This window comes from Anneissia japonica, unplaced genomic scaffold (genome assembly GCF_011630105.1).
Source record: "Anneissia japonica isolate Jap-2015-1 unplaced genomic scaffold, ASM1163010v1 scaffold171_len658169_cov177, whole genome shotgun sequence".
Lineage (NCBI taxonomy): Eukaryota > Metazoa > Echinodermata > Crinoidea > Comatulida > Comatulidae > Anneissia > Anneissia japonica.
Genome location: NW_022733907.1, coordinates 613,749 through 639,302, shown reverse-complemented (window position 1 = coordinate 639,302; position 25,554 = coordinate 613,749). Strand labels below are relative to the sequence as shown.

The 25,554-nt window shown below is 34.3% G+C and overlaps 1 protein-coding gene across 1 annotated transcript in view; it reads right to left on the bottom strand.

Annotated features, from left to right (window-relative positions):
• LOC117116260 (coiled-coil domain-containing protein 180-like) overlaps positions 1-25,554 on the bottom strand; it is a 94,453-nt gene that overhangs the window by 10,098 nt on the left and 58,801 nt on the right. The window contains exons 26-28 of the mRNA XM_033260260.1: positions 14,694-14,771; positions 12,545-12,611; positions 5,147-5,291 (exon numbers count right to left, since the gene is read on the bottom strand). Coding sequence (XP_033116151.1) covers positions 5,147-5,291; positions 12,545-12,611; positions 14,694-14,771 — 290 coding nt within the window. The remainder of the gene's footprint in view (positions 1-5,146; positions 5,292-12,544; positions 12,612-14,693; positions 14,772-25,554) is intronic.

Genomic DNA, 25,554 nt, shown 5'->3' with positions numbered 1-25,554 from the left:
AAGAAAGATTTCTATCTAGCAATGTTAATTAAGAGTTAAAATGCATACACAAGTTTAATTGAGCAAAGTGGTTCAAGACTGCAGTTCAATACTTAGTAAAAGGAAAATGGCACTTTAATTTTGAATTTTGAAAATTGTTCAAGGCAAGTTTACACCTTTCAACTGTACATTCAATCTAAATGGATGGAATGGAATATGAGGTTATTTGCAATACTTATAAATATCTACACTACAACTTTTGCATACTGTATATTCTCATGTATAAATAAGACAAGAATTAAAATAGCAAATTACAATCGAAAAACAGGGGGTGGTTTTATATGCGCAACATTATAAATGTACATTCTTAAATCATGCTCGTTTTATGTGTAGATTGTACATAAAACACGCATAGTTACCACTGAATGAAGCTACAAGCTGTTAGCATGAATGAATGCAATTAATGAGGAGAAATAAGATTTTGATGAACATAAATCCCATAAAATGGTATGGAATTTGGAAGATTAGCCCTACATTTGTCTTCGTTTTTAGCAGCTAGGTGCAGTATGAAGAGCAGCAAAAATTAGGAATTCCGACGGTCAAACAAGGGGGTCCGACATACAAAAATTGTCTAAAAATCTTCTCAAACTCGGGGATCGTCTTGTATGCAGATTGCTTTAAACGCAAAAAATATACGGTAGTTACTGAACTTGCGTGAATAAGCGCCCGGGTGCTTAAAGTATTTTTTGCACTTTTTAAGGGGCGCTTATTCAAACAGGGTGCTTATGAAAACAGAGTGGAAATTGAGAAATTCAGAAAAATATTGGGAAAAATTACTGGTGATGACAAATGAGAATTGGATGAAAAAACTTTTCATTACTATCAGCGTGCAGACATTTTAAGGCTGGGTCATAGTAGACATTTCTTATGGGTGGGTGGTAGACATTTTACTGTAAGGGTGGGATGGGTGATAACATCTGGTGAACACTAATTATTAATAGTAGTGGATTGTAAAGACAGGCAGAGGGGTTAATAAATGCGAGTGGAGGGCCATGAAATTAGCTGTGGACTGGGTGAAAAATTTAAAAGGCTGGGTTGCCCAGCCCACCTCCACCCACCATAGCTACATCCCTGTATACAAGAGCATTGTAATCTATTCTCCTTTCTTATGATTATAATGATTATTTGATTACACAATATCCTTAAAGAAGATTTATTAGCATTCTGCCTTAATTAGATTTTTAAGTGGAAAATTATCTCAATAATACACAATATTTATATTATTGTATCAATTTAATCAGCCTTTATGAAATTCCTTTCATTACAGCTTTATGTTAAATCAATAATTTATTCCCACCACAAAAATTCATAAAATATTGACGAAACCTACATACAGTACTTGAAAAACTAACGTTAAAAAAAATAAGAAAATTATAAGGTCTTCAAATAGCTGTATGTTCTTGCAAGTTCTAATTTTGTAATTATCAGTTACAGTAGCAACAGGTTTAATTGATGTACTGTATAGAAAGCATTGTGCACGCACAGCACAGACATTATCCCTCAACACACAACATTAATAGCATACAGTATTTCAAAACTATTTTAGCATAGAATGTCTAAGACTCAAATTTGACCAGGGCCACCATAGCCATTGCCGACGGCCCCCTCCCAGTTGACCCTGGTACCTTTGAAAATGAAGCACAGCCACAGCCACTCCTTGCCTGCCCTTTTGCAGCCTTGGCCTCGATGCCCTTATGAAGCTAACTTTCATTTGTTAAGTAATATAAATCTAAATAAGAATGTTAAAATCTTGAAATTAAACACCAAAGCCAACAAAGTAGACCACCTAGATAAGGTTTGCGGCGGTGAGAGAATTACCATGTGTTACTTTCAACAACCATTTTAGTTAAATTTATTCAAACTGAATATGATAAAATACTTAGTAAATATATTTATTGAATTGATTCGTAATCAGTCATAAAATACATACAAAAAACGATATTCAATCAATCATTTCATTATTATGGTGACAAATAAAAACTGATAATGACCTTAAATAATATTCTAGGCTGAAGCCCTAACTACCATACTCACGGCCTAGTACTAGTACTTAAACAAAGCATGCAATATTATGCACGTCCAAATAATTCCAAATACAATACAACTCATGTCTTATAGCACACATTACAGTAATTTCATATTTTTTTTATTCTGAAATCATATCGTAACAGTGCATAGCGGTATCATTTGTACTAGCCTCCCAGAAACCAGCGAGTAGTTCCCAACATTTCGTTCTGACTCTGACGATGTTCGTTTCATGAAGCTACTCCCGACCTCATTGACAGAAAAGAACATAATCACTTGTTAATTTTTTGAGGGATGCAGGTTCAAATAGGAACAATGTGTTTCAAACATTGTTTATGAATGAAACTAATATGAAAATAATTATTGCTTGTATGTCATATAAAATGTAAGAATTTAAGAATAATTACAAAGCCCAGCAAACCTTAGGCTAATTAATTGGGCTAGCCTGGGCCTAACCTAGACTCAAATATTTAACAAATTTAAAATGTCACAGGAATCATTCCTGAAGAAATTTAAACTCAATCAAACCATGTTGAAAATCTGACCTTTGATCTTTGACCATCAACCTTTCACCTTCAAAACACTTTACTTTACTTGAAAGAATACCAATACACTACAGAATCTTTTCTTTAAAGTCATCCACCTACCTCTGTATTGACTACCTGTACAGACATCCAAATTAAGCCGTATACCGTTAAGGCATTTCTCATTTCTTTTCGATTCTACTGACCGACTTTGTTTGACATCGGCAATAGTGTTTGGCTGAAGAAGCATTTTGAAAGGTTAACAGAGAATCTGACCTTTATTGATCACTAAATGACTCATACAGTATATAACATTAGCCACTGAACAATTTTTGTTGAAATCAGCCTAAGCATTCGGCACTTTTCATAATCAGCCCAAGCAATTAATATTGGCACTTCATGTTGGTTCATTAAAGTGATCTATGTATTAATTGAAGAGATATGCATTGGCAAAATGAATAAAAATGTACATCAAAGTAATTTTTAAAAGGCACTTAGTTCATAATATTGTTGATGTAACCCGATAATACATTAAATGCACCTTTTCATAGGTAGCAATTACATTAGATCAGTATCAATACTCTCATATTTTATGCAATTTTGATATTACTCATCAAATTCATGTTTTGTTTCTATAGTACGAACAGTACTCCGAAAGTCAAAAAGTTACAAGGCTTTTTAAGTTTTAGGGCGGATTTAGGAGGCCCTGCCCCCACACTTTTGGAAATTTTCGGACATATCTGGATCCACCGTGACCCCTGAAAATGATCAGACTATATAAAATTTCAAATAGTTTCATTGATTGTGCTTGGTTTATTATTAATAAAACTGTTCTACAGCTGTAAAAAATATGTTTAAAAAAATTTTAAAAAGTACAGTTTAAAATGAGCATTTGCTGTAAAAACTAGGTGTACTGTTCCATAGGATTGTTTTGTCCTTTCTAAAGTTAATTTCATTTCCAGCTGAAAATTTATTAAATGTGTTAATTTAAGTAGAATACCTGAAGTCTTCAATCAAGAATTTCTCCAGTCAGTTATTTTACATGTATTTTCAATAATAAAACATATTTATTAATTTATTATTGTATATCGAATAACGAAATCCAGGGCTGTCATTTGCCAGATCCCAGAGGGTGGTGCATGACTGCCACCAGTGGCAGGAGATTGTCAGATTGTATTCCGAATACATTGTAAGTAATAAACTGATAGGTATATTATAATAAAAATTAAATATATTGTTTTATACACAATATTAATTTATTTCTGTAGAGTTTATTCAGTATCCCAAATAAGAAATACATCGAAAAATATTTATAAAATAAATATATTAATTTATTGCTTTATACACATTTAAAACTTATTCCTTATACTGGATAGTATATTCAGCATCCAGTATAAAGAATAAATTAATAGGTATACAAAAAAAAAATTATCACTTTATTATTTTATACACGTACTGTATAGTATATTACCTATACTGATAGTATCCTGTTCAAAGGATAAATTGATACGTAATTTAAATAAATTAAATTTATTTATTAATTTTTTTTATTATATAAATAAATGTATAATTTATTCCTGTAAATTGGATAGTCTATTCAGTATCCAGTATCAATCAGGAATAATTTCAAAATAAGTTAAAATTTATTTATTCCTTATAGTGGAAAGTATCTAGTATATATAGAAAAACAATATCAATTTATTATTTTATACACGTACGGTATTTTGATTTTATTTAATTTGCATTCAATTTCACACAATACAAGAAATTTATGAGAAAATACATAAAAATATAAAAGAGAGAAATAATTAATTGAATGCCTGGATGACCCATTATAAAGTCTAGTGTTTGTACACCAAACTCATTTCCAATGGAGTCCAGGTAATACGTATTTAAAATAAATTCAACAAATTTTGTATTATATAAACTTATCAATTTATTCCTTATAATTGGATAGTCTATTTGGTATCCAATATAAAGAATAAATTTAAAATAAATTAAATATAATCATTAATCAATTTAACTTAATTTATTATTTAAAACAAATCATTTTACTTGTTATCCAGTTAATCAATCTATCTATTTATGACTAATATATGAAGAGAATACATGGTGCATTGAGCTGTAAAGTAGAAATAATGATTGAATAATTAAAATGTTAGAATGCTATATTAATTTAGTGCAATATATTATGTTAGAAGAGACATTTTTTATACCTTGTTTCGCAAACTTATTTATTTTAAGATCAACAGAGGAAGGGCAGAAAAAAATAAAAATTTTTATAATTTAACAAAAAGTTTTGCCAAAACATACAGAGGAGAAAATAAAATGTTATTGGAGAATGTAAACAGTGTAGTAATGGGATGGATAAATGCTTTAAATTTATATAATTAGGAAGGAATACACATACAGTATCTTTTTTATGGCGGCGGGTGTACTATTTGGGCAAAAATAAAATGTTATTTTTATTTGAAATCATCATTATTGGTGGGTGGCGGGTTGCTAAACAAGGTATAAAAAAAAGTATCGCTTTAACTGCAAATGTCCTGCTTACTTACCTTGTAAGCAATGGTTGTGGTAGTTGTCAGCTTGCGTGTAGTATAACTGCAATTTGGTGACAATAATATCAGCACACTGCTCAAACGTTTCATGGATAGCTTGGGGCCTTGTTGGAAGTCGTAATCCTTTCTGGCGATAGTACATCTGAGGAAGTCAAATATTTATTTAAGCAAAGTTTTATGGCAATAAAGTTACTATATGAATTCAAAGATTTTCCACTACTACAGTATATAAATCCATATGTAATGGTCAGATATCTGGTATCTTTTCCATAGGAAAGCACCCGGAAACAACTAAATACTACACTATCACTACAGGATATTCAAATATCTATAGATTAAGAAAACTGCTAAAGGTAGCAACATTTTTTGTGAAATTTCAAGATTATATGTTCCAATAAAATGTCAACACAGACTTTTATCTTGTGTCACACAATGTCATTAAATATAGTACAGTATTCAGAAACATATTTGTAGCTGTCAAAGGTAAAGGTAAACTTAAAGGTAGGAGAATACTGTAATCCATAAATCCCAGCGTCACTGTGCTGAATTGTGTATGAGCATGGTCCATGACTACCTAGCAGCCACAAAGAGGTGCTTATAGTAGCTACATGTTCCCATCATTCCACAATGACTGGGGTTGAAATGAAACATAGCATCAGGGTAATCCCTACTCTTCCGACAGATGCAATATGGGTTACTTAAAGTTCACACAAGTCAGATGTGTACATTGGACCTCCATTTTAAGTCCTTATCTGAGAAGACTTGGTTCTACGAACCAAACCCTGGGTGAGAAGCGGCTCTGTCTTACCGCTCGGCCACTAGACTCATCACTTAAAGGTATCTGGGAAGAACAGCCTCTTAGTTCAAAACTTGAAAACATCTCTTATTTTAAGAATGATTTAGTTAAGCATTTCATGTCTTTTTATTTTTCTGATTAATTTTTCTTTTACCCATTCCTTATTTGGGCAAACTATGTTGTTTCACTTCTGTATACTGTATTTGCCAAATAAATATTATAATTAGTATTAATATTAAATATGAATTTATTTTAAAGCATCACTTAAAATGTGTGGCATTGTCATTTTAACAGATGGTGTGTATATGCAGACACATGCACACATGTACAGTGAGATATTAAGCCTGAGGCTAGTGTGTGCGGTCGACTAACCAGCACAGATATAAAAAACTAGATACGCCATACAGTAGATTTAGAGATGCAGATTAATTGTTGAGCACACACTTTAGAAAATTGGTTTACAGTTTTCAAAGACTGGTCAAAGACGAAATCAAGAGTGTGAGATGCTCGATGACAGTCAGGCAGACTTAAGCATTTTAAGATTAATGTCCATGACTTTATCATGACTTCTCTGAGTTTCAACTTGCTACATATTTCAATAAACACTATTAAAACACTTTTTGAGCATCATCCATTTTAGCATAGTCAGATCAAAGTAAGATAAATCTAAATGCCGTCTGGTAAATGTGCAACATGAGACATTGAGCTATTATCAGTCTCAAAACATTAGTGCATTGTATTTAGAATTAATTACAATTTGGACAACTCGAAATGACAATAAATCTATCAACTAATATCCTTTTTACACACAATCTGACAAACAAAATAAAAGATACATTATGTTTAAAATTTGTGTCAGCCAAATTCGAAATGGCCTCAATTTTCTCTACTTTTCTCAACTTAAGTCATTCTACTCAATATACATGAAATCCTTTATTATTTTGCTCACAAAATTTAAATCGACTTGTGGAAGCTATTGTGTGTGTGTGTTAAACCACGCACTACTGTAATTGGCCAAAAATAAATGTTTATTTTTATTCGATATCATCATTATTGGCGGGCGACAGGCTCGCTTAACTAGGTATAAAAAAAGCCTCACCCTAGCTTAACCACAGCTCCACTATGTGTGAGCGATTCAGTTTTGACCTGAACATAGAACATTCCTTGACAGAAGTAAAATAGCTTACAGTATATAGTATCAACTGTCACATTATGCACTGATAGTGAAAAATAGGCAGCACTTTAAAAACTGGTTATTTATTGATACACAAGCTTTCATGCACATTTTGTGCACTTCTTCAGGTGAATGATAAATGCTTTAACATGCAAACTGGTAAGATTTATTGTGTTATGAAACGTTAATGTGTTTTAAAATGTCTTTTAATGTAGATGCGTTTGTGTCTAAATGGTTCAAATATTAGAATCAACGCTTCTACTGTAATAGAAGTGGAACAACAGTATGTGCTTATGTGCCGACATGCGGATGCATGCTTTAGGAATGAGCATTATTATCAGCTTACGTCCCTAATATACCGTAAATTCTTTCCAAAATATCCTGATACATCAGTGATTTTTAATGATTACTTTTAGAATACGTGTCTAGTTAAATTACTGCATCAAATTGTATGCAAATCCTAAACATCATCGCATGGATCAAAAGAAAGTGGCATTCTTTGAAATGGGTACAGATCAGACAGATGATGATTCATTATTTGACATTATTTACACTAATTATATTAGGAATAAAATTCCCTTTTTGTTTTGCTCAAGTACACATGCAAAATGCACTGCAAAGGATTGAAACCTAGATTGGGAAACCAAACCATTTTCAATGCGCCAAACCACTTCACAGTAGCAACAACCTAGCAGTCCTGCTTATTACAGCACGAATACAGATGTCTAAAAAAAAAAAAAATCACAGCTCAACAACCCCACAGAAGAGACAACAATATATGACGTATCAATACTATTCAAACATGACTGCTTCAAAGGCCGGTAAAAATGTGTCCATGTTTCATAGAATCGATTGTTAGCGTTAAGAAGAATGCAAAAAAAAAAATCTATTGAAGTCAATCGTGATGTTGTTTTCTGTCCATCAAAAGACAAAATACCACTTTTTTACACATGCTACAGTTCAACACATTGATTTTTTGACATGATACATCTTAATCAACCTCCATGGCCTAGCCTTGGCCTACTTACTAAATATTACATTTACTCTGGCTAGCTTTTCGTCATTTTCAATATACTACAATATACTTGAAAAATTGTTGCACTAGAGCAATTAGTGCATTAAAATAATGCCTTTGGGCCTAATTGTGTGCCCTCTGGCAATTTTTTTTTTTATTGCACTAATCATGCAACAATTTTCCTCTAATGAAACATACTAATTGCTGCTTTGAATATCAAAATAGATTTTCCATTAAAAAATACCAGGAACCTAACAAATTATCAGGTTTATATTTAAGTATCTTTTAGCCTGTCTGACTTAATTGCTACAGCCTTGTGTTCACACACATCAGCTAACGCTTAGCAGGATCCAGATAAATAACATAGACGCTCACCCTAATGCGTCCATACAAGAAAATCCCTGATCCAGATATCAAGAAGATGATGATGGGATCACTGGCCAATAGGTAACTGGATATTGGAAATGGGTACGTGTGATTGGTTAATGACAGAAACGTGCTCAACTTGCTAATTGATAGCGCTCGCTAGCAGTTAGCATATCCAGATCCTGGTAACGGTTAGTGCAAACTGATCAGGCGTTCTCAAACGAGTGCCAACGGTTGCACCCAATCCGGATACTAGGGCTCTAGTGTGATCTTAACCATACAGTAGTATCGATGATTGTGGATGCCTATTTAAATAAATAAGCATGGTTTCCATAAAATTGCTGCACCAATACAAGTTGCCAACGGTCCAACAGCTGTTGGTGGCTCTCGGTAGCAATTTTATATTTCTGTTCTTAGGGCCTAGGCTAGGCATTTATAGGATTTGTTCGTATATACTAGTGTATATTTGTATCAAACATCATTAACCGCCTTACAGTCTTGAAATATTTGGTTAAAAATAAAAGTAATCAAAATTTGGCTTTACGAGAACAATTATACATGATGATTGTTTTCGGAGATGTTGGTGACGTTTTGTGGATTCGGCAGACAATTGGGCCGTGTTTACTAAGCATCGCAGAGAAGTCGAATGTGGTTTAAACATTACTGATTTGTTTGAGAAAAATAGGAGGACTTTTGCAATTGTGTGTTGGAAAGCTACTGTATGTAGCGTAGCGATTTCTGTAGCAACAGCGTATCAATTTTAAGAAAACCAGGCTTTGATGTAAAAATAATACGTATTACACTTTAAAAATGTTTATTAGGTATGAAATGCAGACATGAAAATACAACTGATACTGTTGTCATATGGGTTACTGTCCCTTCAGTTAAATGAGGTCCATTTATCATCCAACCGGGGCTCTGACACTCTGTCACTCCGCAGCATCACTGAGTCATTTTAACAGACACTCCCATTGAACATGTCTTTTTGTGAGCCTCACCAGATTGTTTGTCCATGCCTCTACTTTTATTTAACTACATTCCCGAGTCTCGCATCTGAATCTTCACTTGAATCTTTATTTTTAGGTATGACTTATTGATGTAATATGGTTTTTCTTTTTTTTGTATTTTGATTACATTATTGATGTAGGTTAAATTACAAAGAATTATAATTGTTTAATATTATGTATTATTTTTCTCATTTCACCATTTATGTGGCAATGTGATTGAATTTATTTCATCTTTACTGAAATTCTTGCATTGAAAATACATTCCTTTAAAAAAGCGACGGGGTGAAAGGTTACAGCCTGGGTAACCTATTCCCACATCTCACCAAATAAAATATTACATCCAAGCTATTATAAATACAGCCTTCAAATCAGCATTGAAAACTCATCTGGTGACATCTAGCCTTTTAAACACACTGCGCCTTTGATCTCCCTATTGAGGATTGACACATATGTTATTCCCAAATGCCAGTACATCTATCTAAAATACCTCATCCTTCCCATTAACAAAAAAAAAATGAAAATAAAAACCAATCAAACCCTAATTCAGTGGAATGTTTGCATCACAGGAATAAAAGAAACATGAAATACAATGTGTGGGTGGTAATTTTATTTGTTTGTTTGTTTACTTATTTAATTATTTATTTATTTTAACATTTTAACAATGAAAAACAAAGAGAATTTAAAAAGATATTTTATAATTTTTAAAAAATAAAATGGTTATAGATGAAGGCATACATCACCTCTCACACTTATATGACCAACTACTAAAGACGGCTGGAGCAGCCCACTAAAATCAAGCGTCTGCGGAAACAAACACCACAGATTCTGACGAAGCCTGACTGATAGCCAAACGAAACTGGCAACACAGCAGAAACAGTAAGTAAAATTGGTTTAAAGCAAGAAATTAATTATTGAAAAAAAAAATTGGTAATGGTTGGGGACTTGTATCATAAAAATACATGTTTTCATATGAAAACATAAAGCATAATCCTTGAATAAGTAAGTATTATTAGAAATTTGTTTAAAAATATGTAAACAAGTCTGTCAATAAAAACGGACTTTGCTGTCTATCATCATACAGATGGGGAATACATTGCAATGCTTTTCAATGCACTTGGGTTTTAATATCGAAATTAATTGGAGAAAATGCAGGCTTAGTGCGGTAATAGGAACACCAGGGATCCACATGATGATGACGCAGTGCTTATGAAACAAGCCCAACAAGAGAAATCCAGCTTACGATCCACTCCATCATATTAGCGACAAACAACAATCTGGACATAAACCTTGATGAAACTAATTAAACAACTATAAATAAAATTATGATTATACTACATCTGGTCTTCCATTTATCCCTGATTAGTATGTTAATCGTGAATTGTTCTTGTTGGCTGAAACTTTAACTCGCATTGGGGCCAGCTACCACATGTGTTTTAACAATACAGTAACAATATTGATTTAGTACATATTTTTTATGTACATGTTTTATTTTTTATCAATATACTTATGCAAAATTTCAATCATTAGTATATTTTATGGTACTGTTGCATTTTAGAAGTACTTGCAAGAACATCACACCAATAGTACAACATGATTTTTAATTTAATTTATACAGTTCAGTTTCAACAATGCCCTGTCATAAAGACATTTCAAATAGTAAATGCCATGAAGAAATTGGTCTTAGGCCGTAGTCCAGTCAGTGGCTGTGTCTGCATGCATGATTTTTATAAGTAATAATATTGATTGTGTTTTATTCTTGCCCCAGGTATTGATCTATATACAACTGCTTATACTTCTAAATCAATTAACAAACGGAAGTTGCATAAATTAGAGTGAATTAGGTCTGGGTTGTTTAAAGCATGGTTTCCATACAATCCCTACATAATACGCAGTTAACGATTGCACTAAAAACACTGCAGCTACAGTGTAGCAATTTTACGGAAATCAGGCGTAACTTGCTGTCACCTTTTGCCACCAAAAAGACCAAAAAAAGGAAGCTTTGTTTCCTCAAGTTCGAATCCTATTCTACTTATTTTATTCAAACCAGTGGTGGCGCCAGGACCTGCCCGACGGAGGGGCTAAAGGCCCCGACGGGTGGGGGGGGGGAGGGCTAGTGGAGCGAATCGAGTCTCACTGGGCTGGGGACAGGGGGGGCCGTTGGCTCGCACTTTGGCAACACTCTTTGGCAGTCAACTCGCCCCTAGAAAACCCGCCCTTGGAAACTTGCCCCATAAAAAAATGTACACTTCCTAGACCATGCAGTCTTCTAAATAAAAATTGTAACCTTTGGTAATCAACTACATTTTCCACATACATAGAAATTTTTGAAACTAAAAAAAACCTAAACCATAATTCACCACTTATAGACATTTTTTGACAAAAATGAAAAATTACGACTTTGTCACCCAATGAGAAGTGTTCTAATATAGACAATGGGTTGTGTCTCATATTATTTGTTATATTTTTATTATTCATTATTTTCACTTGACTCGCATAAATAATTTTTTACTATGGGGGCCACCACTGATTCAAACAACAATCCCCAGTAACAGACACAATCAACAACTTGGTTCATGTGACAACTAGTGTATGAAAATTGTAAGTAGACAGTGTCAGCGAAGCTCGCATGGCTTCTTCGGAGTGTTTCTGCGTTGAATACTGTTGGTTGGAGCATCAGTAAACTATCCAAATTGATTGGAAATTGAACTTATGCTCCAAATTACACTGGCCCCCAAATGGTAGGCCTAGGCCTAGAATAAGTATCTAAACACTATTTTCAACAATGTATTGCCTTTCCATAACATTTATTTCTCACGTTAACAGTGGATGGTTTTTACAATCATAAATTTACACTTTCCTATACTTTTCACTGATCACTTAATATACATATGTACTGTATTTGCATGTCACATGTTTTTGTCAAATAAAATTTGATAGTCTGGACTGTACTTCAGAATTGAATGAAATGACCTAGAAATAATATTGAAAGATTTACTTTACTTAAAAAAAAAACAACTTTACTTTAAAAAGAACTTACATCAGCTGTAGTGAGAAGACCATCAAGAGATTCTTGCAGAATACGACGAATGGTTGCCAGAAAATGTCTAGATTGTAACAAAAAGGCCATGAAAATTAATGACACAAACAGAGGCTGAAACTTGTTGAGTTGCCATTTTAACAATATAACAAAGCAAGTAATACTACAACATTTCAGCCCTTCACAAGTGGGATTTTTTCCATTACATACAGTCAACCTAGCCGCATAGGTTGATTTTAAGTGGCTCCGAAATCATTTGAAAAAACAAATTGACCAATGCAAAAATCAAAATTTTTTTGTCGAGTTAGAAAAATCTATTCACTCAGAAACAGAAAGTGGCGACTTTGCGCCGCGGAAGCAGTAGCAACAATAACAATAAACAAGTTTGTCTTAACATGCTAATAACAACAACAGACTATATTTTTATTTTTATAACAATGTTTGATATCTTGCCAACAAAACAATTTTCCAGGAATATTTCTATGTCAAATAAAGAATTATCAATTATTATCTATCTTTCCTATCAATTTATGACTCTTGGTATTTATAAATAATGTAAGCTCTAGTTTTGGAAATAGATTTATAAATAACTGAACATAAGTCTAAAGCAGACTGAATGCGAGTAAAGATGGAATTTTTGACAGTCTAAATTATTTACAAATGTGCCATAGGCCATGCAGTCCATTGCACATGTTGACAAGGTAATCAACGTTAAAAAAAAACAAATGGTGTTCAGCAAAGACCCACCTTATTCAACAAAGTTTTATTTACTGTGATAGTTTATATTTTTACTATGGTTTAATAGTTATAGACAATGCAATAGTTTGTTTGGTTTGGGCTAATTTTAAAGGTGATGTTTCCATCATCAGCTACCATCAGTTGCAATTTGTAGTATCATCAAGTGGCAAAAATCATTATTGTTTTATATTAATCTTGCTGTGATTCAATATTCATATTGCATTAATGAAAAAAATAAAACAATTTTGGATGCATACACCTTGTTGGTAATGGACATGCAATTTTTTGAATGTACTCTAGTCTACTGTTGAGATAATTACTACACTTTGACAAGCATATTGATTTGATATTATTTCCAAGGATATTGTATTTTGAAATTCAAATTGACTGCAATGAGATCTGTACAATATGTTATTCATCTTCGTTGCAAGTGTTTAATCATTTAAAATAACATGCAATTGTATGCGGTTCCGAGACAACATTATCAAATGGAACGCCTCTGCAAGTACAGAAAGGAATTGCCTCAACAAAAGTAGGTCAAGGATTTCAATATATAGGCACTGGCTATTGTTACACCACTCTTAAATTATTTTCCAATTTTGATTGAATGTATGGATTCGATTAGGGCAATAGCATCCAATCAAATTATGAATTTGTTTAAGAGTGGTATAACAATAGCTATTGCCTTTATTATAACCAATAACATGAGAGACAATTTATTTACTAGGCTTACAAATTTATATTCTCTTAAAAAAAGTTTGGTATCAAATATCTAGTCATTGCATTATATTAATTTACTCAAGACTGTAAGCAAATTATTATGTTAATGACATCAAATGGATGCACTGCATTATGTCTATAATTGGTAGTCACATTTCCAAGCATTATCACTTTAACAATAACAGACATACAGCATTCACCATAAATCATCTTGTGATGATCAAAAAAGCCAATTAATATTCTGCTAATGCTATGCAAGATATAATCTTCTTTATCATTAAAATCAGTATCCACATCATTTTTTTACAAATATCTAGGTAACATAAAATCTTGAAAAAATTTCTGTCTTAAAATAATTTTATTGGTTGAAGTTAGGTGAGAATTTTGTTATATCTTGTTTAGTGAACCCACCGCCCGCGAATAATGATTTCGAAAATAAAATTTTATTTTTGGCCAATTAGTGCACCTGCGACCACAAAAAAAGGTTTATCTTTATTTTTATAATGCCCGTCGCTGCCTTGAAATCTCCAAAAATAAAATATAAATTTCTTTTAAATTTAAATATAAATTTAAAGCATTTAACCATCCCATTACTACACTGTTTACATTAACTAATAAAATTAAATTTTTATTTTCTCCTCTAATGCACATCAACTAAATACAAAGTATTAAGAAAATGAAATTAACTCACACTTCTCGTTCTGGTTTTTCACCAAAAACATAGTACTTAGCATCAAATTTTAGAGCAGGATTTTTGTTCCGTTGATGACTGAAAAAACAAATTGTATGATATAAAATTATTTATTATCATACTGAATGCTCAGTACGTTTCCAAATATATTGTATATCAACAACACATTAAACATTTAAAAAAAAAATAATGTTCATAGTAAAAATGTTTTAAACAGTTACCAATAACTCATTTATTTCATTTTCTTCCAACAACAAGTGAATCACCACTTACAAGATAATAATAGTGTAGTTTTATATAGCGCACATATCCATCTAATGTAAGATGCTCAGGGCGCTTGATATGTGGACTAGGAACTCGATCAATGACTTTCTTCACCCCTAAGGGTCCCTTCGTGTCTGTGCTACCTGGCAACCCGGTACCAGCAACTCTTGTGGTCCACTACAGGGGTTGTCTGTTCCAGTACACCGGGGTATCCCCCTACTCGTCTCGAATTATGTACTGGGTTCTTTATAGTGCACATGAGCCATTGTATACACTGGGCCTACAGTTTATAGTCCTTATCCGAGAAGACTTGTTCTACCACCAGAACTATAGGCGAGCGAGCCGTTTGAACCACTGCCGATATTATGGCTATAGCTTGCGGCGCCCCTGCTAACCGCTCGGCCATTCGACCCACAAGATGGATGTGGTGCTCTAATGGCTAAAGACCGGTGCACACCTTGGCTGTGTCACATCTACGGGGTGAAATGCTTGTTCCCCTTCTCCAGGTTCTCCCTCCCGACTGGAAATTTGCTGAGCAAAAAAACTCACTCCAGTAGCTAAAACAATACATTATCTTGCAAGTTGGACTCCCCTTCTATTAACCATCAAGCCTCACCACTTAAACCATCAGCCCCCCCTACACCCCAAGTCAACACTCCTACATACGGTTGACGACTCCATCAGCCCTATTCGTGAGTGCTTATCTAATCATAAAAGCCAACTTTCTGAATAAATATAATTTCTACAAGTTTTGGGTTAGGCCTACAATTACAGAATAGAAGAATACATCTGATAAAGTCTGTGCCAAACAATGGTTAGCAACCGACAAGTTTTCATTCAAAAAAGACATCCTGGTCTTGCCCTGCGGTCGAATGGCCAAACGGTTAATGCAGGGGCACCACAATCTACAGCCATATAATTTTCTTTCCCTTTCCTTTATTCGTCTCGAAAAAACAATTAACACCAAACAAGAACAACTGAGACAGGATTCCCAACAGTGAACTGAATCAAACTATAAAAAAGATTGATGGCGAGTGTTCAAGTGGCCGCTCGCCTATGGTTCTTGTTTTGGAACAACCTGATATTATTTTTAACTCAAATTTTGCATGTAGCAATTTTCTGGAATTCCTCTTTTTATACATATTTTTTTTTTGGATATGCGTCAACAAAATTCATGAGAATTTATGAAATCAACATTCAGTACTATCAATTCAAGACCTTTCAACCTCATTATTCAATTCATGAGAATAAAAACAGCCCATGGTTATGGTTACATGGTAAAAAAATATAATTACTCAGATAGCAGCTGATAATTACTGCTGTTGTTAAAACTGAAACTAATGGAACAAATCAGCAGTTACCCCGGTATTCAGTAGATACTCTCAAGGAAATCATGGGCCTCAAGCTCAAACCAAAGATGCTATTCTCTTTCAATTATCCAATGAATGACCACTATGTTTTATAATGTTATTTTTCAGTTGACGTTGAGTCCCACACATCTAGACGAATTCTCAGGTGATCTCATCTGGGCTGGGAAAAATGTTTCTCTAGCAATAAATTTAAAATCTGAATATGCACTAATTTTTCCACCAATCACAAAGACTTGATTCACACAAGAGAGAATGTACTAAATATTACCATGAATATCTGTTCCAATATTTTTCTATCAATTTTTGTGGCTTTCACACAAAATACAAGCTTGCTAAAAGTCGGCACAGCTGATGCAGACTGTGAAGATACACACACAACGCCAAAGTGGAAGACAAGGTGCGCCCTGATTTCCAAACACACAGATCTTTGCTAAATATCTTAAGAACTTTACAGGCCTCATTGGTATTCTTGATGTATACTGCACCTTTCAATTCGAGACCACCTTTAAGACCTAAAAATTTGGGGTGGTCTCGGGGTTTGGTCTCCAATTAGAAGCCGCTAAATGGAGACCAAGATTATGTGTAATCTATTAGTTCCTAGACCGCCCCAAACCACCTTGCGTATTACTTCCTAGACCGCCCCAAACCACCCTGCGTATTACTCCCTAGACTGCCCCAAACCACCCTGCGTATTACTCCCTAGACTGCCCTAAACCACCCTGCATATTACTCCCTAGACTGCCCTAAACCACCCTGCGTATTACTCCCTAGACTGCCCTAAACCACCCTGCGTATTACTCCCTAGACTGCCCTAAACCACCTTGCGTATTACTTCCTAGACCGCCCCAAACCACCCTGCGTATTACTTCCTAGACCGCCCCAAACCACCCTCCGTATTACTACAAACTACACTGGCTATTTAATCCGATATAACTTAAGTTATACAAGCCCTAGCCCATAAACTTTGGGGAATCCCTCTTCAGAACACCACATGATCCAATGAGGTTTCTATTTCAGGAAATGACAAAATTTGCATTTATGTCAAACAGTTGGTAAAGCGAAGTTTTGAATCGCTTGACTTTGCAAACACAATAACACAAAAGCAAGCATTGAACTTTTCACTAACAATAACTACTTAAATTTTTTTTTCACAATATCAATATTTTTTTACAAGATTAATATTAGGTAAACAAACAAGTATATGGCAAAGAAATGATTATATATTATAAAAACAATTTATATATTATAAAAACAATTTATGCCCCCTGCTTCCCTTACAGGCATTCACACAGGCAGGTATAACAATGGCGATTTTAAACAGAGCCTAGGTGTGTCCTCTTTCTGTCAGACTTACTAAACAACAATGTTGATAAGAACAATAAATTATTATTTTGACACATTATTCATTTGGTAACTATAATTACATGCCTAGGCCAATACATACCTTGTATGAGACACTCAGGCTAGCCTGCCATACTCCTACGCAATGTATTAAAAATAATTGCTATAGCTATGTATTTACAACACACTACAACTCCTTTCCCCCACTCACAACTAACTGCAACCTCTCCCAACCAATGTTAAAATAATAATACCTTTGAGTCATGCTTACTCATCAATAAACACCTAGTTTTACACCGAAAACTGTAAAGTATTATAATTTAAAAAAGATGCAACATAATTAGTTATATTGAGTAAAAAAGGTCAAATTTAAAGTTAAACAGTTCAAAGGTCAAGATATCAATGTCAAAAATCACATAATTTATGTCACATATTAAGAAAATAACTAATTTAGTGAAGTATGCAAATTCGTAATCATTTATATAACTATTAATGGATCAAATGTCTAGGTCTAAATTCATTCCTTAAGTAAAAATAGTAAAATAGGTCTAGAATATTCGTTCCTATTAAATGTTCAGTTTGTTTACAGTAGTTTTGGGTCCATTGGTTCAAGGAATTTTAAGTTTTCATACATAGTACTAAATATGAAGTAACTTTCTTCAGGTTCTAATCAACCTTTAACAAATGACGATTAGACGAGTGTCTGTCCTCTCTTTCCACAGGTGCACATCGTAATGTTAGTCTACAATTCATCGCGGTGCACAATACGTACTCTACAAGTTGTTTTCACCTTTTGCACACATACCAAAAAAAAGATCAAGCAAACCATGCACTAATGAAAAATTAGTGTACAGTTGGGGATAGGAAAATAACATTGGGAGTTAGAGTGACGACCTCATTGACTTACAAACTACATCATAGCTATAGGTGCTAAGCAGTCACAGTGGTCTCCAAAAATGATTGTGCTCCGTTTCTAAAAACCTCTAAAAACAAAGACCAAAACTGCAAGTTGTCTTTTATCTTAAAAGAATTTAATATGTATTTAATATGAATTTGATACTGTCTTCAGTTTCTAAATAACTGAATCATTAATGTAGTTATACAAGGGTAAGTTGTTTAGCAACTGGAACTAAATTTAAACATATCTTTTTTTTAAAAAAGAATTAAATATTTATTTCCTTTAAAATTGGTTCTGTGTTAAGTTTCTGAATGACTGAAGCTTTAATGTAGTTTAAGTTTTTTAGCAACTGGAACCAAATGAATCAATTATGTATTTAAGTTTTTTAGCACATGGAACTCTAATTTTGTATGCATCTTATTATGCATAATACATGATAATATCTTGTATATGCTACAAATCACTAAAGGCTAAAATGCAGTCACTTATAGCAGGTCTAAAATTCTAGTTTAGCAAACTGGAACCAAATGCATCATTAATGTAGTTGAGTTCTTTAGCAACTGGAGCTCAAATTTTGTATGCATCGCATCATGCATAATACAATACATATCTGGGGCGGATGCGATCCGGGGGAAGGGTTGCAGACAGTGCGACCACACCACCCTAAATTGTATTAAGAAAATAATTGTTGTATTACCAGTATATTGTTGATATGAATTACCGGTAAGATTTTTTAAGGTATGAGAGTCCAATTTCTGGGCACCTAAAGGTCTCTATTCTCAAAATTTTCTACCCTCAGCCCCAACCATGGTGGGGATGAGGTCATGTGGACTCTCACGTACCCGCTATCGCCAAATCCTCCATTCGCCCCAGAATATCTAGTATATTCTACAAATCACTAAGGCTAAATGCAGTCGCCTAGTAGGTCCCAAATTCTACAAAGGCTGTTTTAACACTGTAAATTATAAGCGTACAGGTGGTGTTGTAAAATGAAAATAACTATGTATTAATGCAAAAAACAAAACTGGATGACTGAAGATCAAGAACAGGTACAATCGATAAGAACGCTTTGTGCAGCATCATTTTTCTCCCACATTCAGTCACTGAGGCCAATGGCAGACTGTATCGCAGAGGGAATTGAGTATTTGTCCTAGTAGAACTACTTACTGTATGCAAAACAATTTTAAAAATGAAATTTGCCAATAAAATCTGTGACTTGTTTGGTTAGGTAAATAAAGATTGATATATTTTCATGTCACTGTTGTTGTCTATGACAAACAAAGTCATATTGTATAAATTTAGGAATACATCAATTCACATGCAGAATGAAATGTAAACGAAATGTAAACAAATTGCAAGGCTAGGTTTCCATAAAAAAACATCATTGCTATCGCTGACTCTTTTGGGGAAGCTGATTGGTCAGCTGAATCAGGGAACATTCCTGATAGCTACACAGTGCAGGGATTGCAGTGAAAATGTTGTAGCAACTGTGTAGCAATTCTATGGAAACCAGGCTTAACCAGGATATCTCCTGGGGCGGATTGCTATAAAACGGTCTTAACTGGTAGTCTTAACTCCTCGAATAAAGCCGGCTTTATCACTTAGACAGTCTTACTAAAGTCATACCTCTAAGACTATTGCTATAAAAGAGTCTTTTCTAAGACCGCTTTGAGTATTGAAATGCAAACAAGCACTCCCTGGTAATGTAAGATTGAGGGCGACGTCATGCGTGCTCGACGCACGCAAGTGTATCGAAATGAACGTAAATAAATGCTGTAGACGTATTTTTACAGACGCTGAGAAGTGTGCGGTGTATTAGTCGTTCAATTCTCCGACTTTGACGATGTAGGCCTAGGTCTTGCCATTGCACTGTTGAATTTATCAGCAGAACGTCATAATGAAAATGATTTAAGACTGTTTTAAGCCTCCTCCGAGTAGGCTTTAAAATTTAAGACAGCTAACTGGTTAGACTGCGGTATAGCAATGGTCTATAATTATAGACCAGTAGTGACGTCACGATTATAGCCGGCTAACCGTTAAGACCGTCTAAAGACCCCTTATAGCAATCTGCCCCTGAAATATTCCTACTGAGATTCATCGTGTTCATGTACACTTTCCATCCCGCGCTACACACAGCACAATAATCAAAGTGCAAATTACAGTGATGTGGGTTGCCTGACATTTAGATAATATAGGTTACAGTGGCATTAGTGAGCACTTTAACAGATCAAGAATACATTGGACATCATCAGTGGAAACAACACACCCAACTTAAAAACATTAACATGAGTGAATTAGTTGATTGTTAATTACTCATTTGGATTTGAAAAACAGGTGTGTGTGTGTATTGAGTATACATCACATGTACTTTATGATTTGTCAGAATGCAACAGGGACAGATATTGCCTGTCACATCACTGCAACCAAGTATAATTGAAAGATGTTCTTTTGATCATTTATGACATATTATTTAACATATAAAACATCTTTCTGTATAGTAATTGTGTTATCACAATTGCATAGCAATGTATGATTAATAATAGTCCACATGTACTGTTAACTCAGTATCAAGGGACAATACATTCAACAACATTCATCTTCAACTCCTTAATTAGAGAGTTCCATCTTTAGCCATGAACAGTTCACTGCAGGACAAAAGCGTTCGGACTCAGTTTTCCATAGGCTTTCTGTTTAGATTAAAATTCAAATCCTGCTTGTGTGAAAATGAAGGCATACTTTGATTAGTAGGGAGCTTTCGATTTGTTCGACAACACGGCGCTAGAGCGGAATCACTCATGCATGACCGTTCTACCGGGTGTCCTAATTCTCTACATACTTTGGCCAAAGTGCACCCTACAATCCATGGGACGAGGAGAAATTAACGTTCTTGCATGTGCAAAAGACTTCATCATTGTACAGTTGAATGCTCCCTAGTATTGGAATTCATGAGGTACTTTCATTATTATTATTATTATTATTATTATTATTGTTATTTCATGTTGCACAATGAAAATTAAATTAAGTTTAAATTACTTAATTACAAGCTTTAGATTAGGGGTTGGGGTATCAGTTCAGTGCATTTTATTTTTGTCCAGGGGTCATAAGTCTCCCGGAAGTCGTGGGAGTCTCCCTGGAAGTCTCCCAACAATGGGACAGCCTCCCGCACTCCCACAAGCAAGAATCTCCCGAAAAATAACCCATCTCCTGCAAATTCATAGTATCAAAAAAATTTAAAAAGGGTTTTTTTTTTTCAATATCATAGAAGACATTCTGGCAAAGAGCTTTAACAGCAGAAGAATGAGCTGTTCCGCATATTTGCATTAAAATTGATGGAATATCCACCCTCCCGTGAGCGGGGTACAAATTTACCATTTGACTAATACCCGATTTACAGGTGAAGTTAAATTTAACAAAAAGTAACAAATTGTAACCGAGCGATCTCCCGAGTTATTCCTACCGAGATAAAAAGCATTCACACGCGTCTGTAAGGTAATGCCAAGGTCGTGTAAAATTTATTCAGTGTTTATTCATTGAATCATTTTTTCACCTACTGCGATATACAGTAGGTCTAGCCTAGGCCTAGTTGAGAACCCCTGTCACAGATGGACTGTTGAACTCACCATCACAGTAAACATTCGAAGCAATCAATGCCCTTAATAACTGCTGTACTACTACTAAACTAGGCATAGCTTCCAACGTTTCTATTGACTCTTGATAATACTAGTAATAGTACTAACACCATCCCGACGTTCATTTTATGTATATCTTCTTCTTCTACCATTACTAATTAACATCAATAACAAGGGTAATTCATTCATCATTGAGAAAAACTAGGCCTATCTATTTCTAGTGGATCAGAATCGTCTGCAGAAGGAAGAAAATTCAAAGAACCCCGTGAAACACAGTAGATTGTTGTTGGGTTGAAATCCCTGCGCATGCGCAGATCCATCCATGCTACATTTAGGAAGCTTTACCAGCCTCAGCGAGGCTGGTAAAGATTACCGAGACGTTATATTACACGGAGGTACTTTCACACGTGCCGTAAAATGTTACTTTTGGTTACATTTTGTTACATTTGGTAAGATTTTTGTACGTTTGAATCGGGTATAAGTGGAGAAACTACAGGAAACAAACGAACCTGAGCGGAGCCTTTATTATTGATATATAGCACTGAGTCCGTGGGTGAGAAGAACCTGATGAGCAAGTCGATCAAGGCCTTAGTCTAGGCCAATGTTTGGTAGGACTAGTGATGACCATGAGTTTGAACTTACTAATAATGTACAATTAAAATAAAATACTACAGAGCGTATTTTGCTCGATAATATCTTGGATACATGTTTGAATTCTTTACTCTAATTGACAACTGTTGACTGTAGTTCAACACATTGTTTATTCCTGCTAATCGACCCATCAAAACAATCAACATTCTTGTGGTATAATTGTTTATCAGGCCACGTTCTATGCATGGCGGTAGATCCAACTACCACGGAACTACAACGGAGTTACCACACGTGGCATGCAGTAATTGTAGGCTGTACTGTATTTCGTTACCAGTGAGAGGACACATCATATTATATATTTTGGATAAATTTAATACCGTCTTCCATGAAGTCAAGATTTATAAATGAAATTAATAAATTGTAAACATAATAATAACAACAATGGAATGTTAAATTGTTTTTTCAATTCGGTGATGAGATTAATTGATCAGCTGTAGTACAGTATGTATATAAGCACACGAAAGAACTTTAGCAGCCTGTTTAAAGGGAATTGAAGGATATTAGCATTTTTAGGATTACAATATAAACAGACAGAACTAATAAACAAAACAACGAGTAACAAAAGCAAATTAGCAAGCAGATGAAGTCTGACATCTGGAATACAATAACAAATTCTATGAAGCACGTTTTTGCACCAGGACGACAGTTCATATGTGGGTCAAATTTAATTAACACCAGCATATCTCTGTTATTATTGACCAATTAAATAACTCCATTAAATTTTAGAATTATATTCTCTATTATAACTCAAGCAAGGGATGGGTGCGGTCTTATATAATATGGCAGTGTGAAGCAAATATCCAATATGCTTGTCACATGTGGGTAAAATTCAATTAATCAACACCAGCATATTTCTGTTATCAAATAAGCGCCCCACCAAATGTTATTTTTTTTGCTAAGCGGCAACGCTCAATCGAGAGTATATTATTACCTGTGTGTAACGAAAAACTTAAGATACAGGGTTTTAAATACAATGTATACAGTGTTAAAATGAATAAATAAAACAATGAAGACACAAGCATTTCTTTATAAATGTTTATTTACAGTGATGCAGGATCTATGATAGGCCTACCAAACTACGGGAATAAGTGAGATAGGTAGCATGAGAACGGGCATGAAAAGAGCCATGCCAATATTTCTCGAATAAACTGAAGCCTCAAAAAAGGTTATAAGCGTCGCTTATTCGAGCATTTACGGTATATCATTATATTTTAGAATACATTGGGAAAATTGTTGAATAACTCATGGGATGGGCAGTATTAAGCCACTATTCAATATGCTAAACATATGTGGGCCAGATTTAATTACTGTAACACCAGCTGTTAATACTGACCACTTAAATATCAACTCCTTTGAATTTTAGAAATATATCATAAAAATTGTTGAATAAATTATGCAAGGGATGGATGCGGTCTTATATATGACAGTGTGAAGTTAATATCAAATACCAGTATGCTAGTCATATGTGGGTCAAATTTAACCACACCACCATATCTCTGTTAATAATGACCATTTAAATATCAACTCCATTAAATTATATAAATATATTGGAAAAATTTATGAATAACATATGGAAGGTATGGGTGTGGTCTTATATATGGTAGTGTTAAGCCTCACGCAAGAGGTGTTTGGTAGCTGGTTAGTCAGAGGCCCACATTCTATTGGGCAGTCACCTAATCTTCCTGAAAACAAAACATAAAGGAATTCCCCCTCCCCCTTCCCCTGCTGGCATCACCACCGACTTGCATCCATGTCATACACACCTGTACATTATGATCCTTAATCTAATGCAATTGTTGGCTCTTTTCTGAAGGACGGGCCGGAGGATACATGCTGTATCACTTTGTTATCAAGAATGTCTCCTTGGAAATGAAACTTTTTGAAATGCATAAACATTAAAATAACTGATAATATTTGTCTGGCAGCATTAGAGAGAGCAATAAGGGAAATGAGGGGAAAAGAGAAGGGGTAAGAATAAAAATGTTAAACAATATGGAGGCAATTTCCCAATGCCCATGTACTAAACGATTTACTTTTGCTCATTTTCGTTTATAATGCTCATTTTGCCATCTACCACTTCTCTATTACAGCATCATTTGCATAGTTATATTTGTACACTATTACCACCACACTACCACAACTACTACCAGGGCTGTTAAGAGGGGAAAATGTAATAGGGACATGGGCTGGTGTGAGCCCCCCAGTTACGAGCGTGAAGGGCAAGGATTGCGTCGAAGGCGTACACATTTTTTTTGGCGGGGGACCCTGTCACTCTGGAGCGGCCCATTATTAGGGGATCCGTGCCATTACTAAGGGCCCATGATAGTACAGTAATTATTATTTTTGAAAAAATACTGTATTGAAAAAAAAAGCTACCTGCAATTTCTTGGTAAGCTGGGCCCTGGGCTTGACCCCCCATCCCACCTCCTCTTTTTATTTTTTATTTATTTCTTGTTTAACCTGGGTTATTAACAACTCAGTTAAAAACCAACTGTTATCCTTATGTGCCCAGGATATGTATGATACACAATACATAAATCCTTATCTACTTACTTTAATAAAATAGTATAGTTCACAAGAACAATTTATAATGACAACAACAATAAATAATAATAATAATAATAATAATAACAATAAATAATAATAATAATAATAATAATAATAATAATAATAATAATAATAATAAGTCAGGTGGCACTGCCTACTAC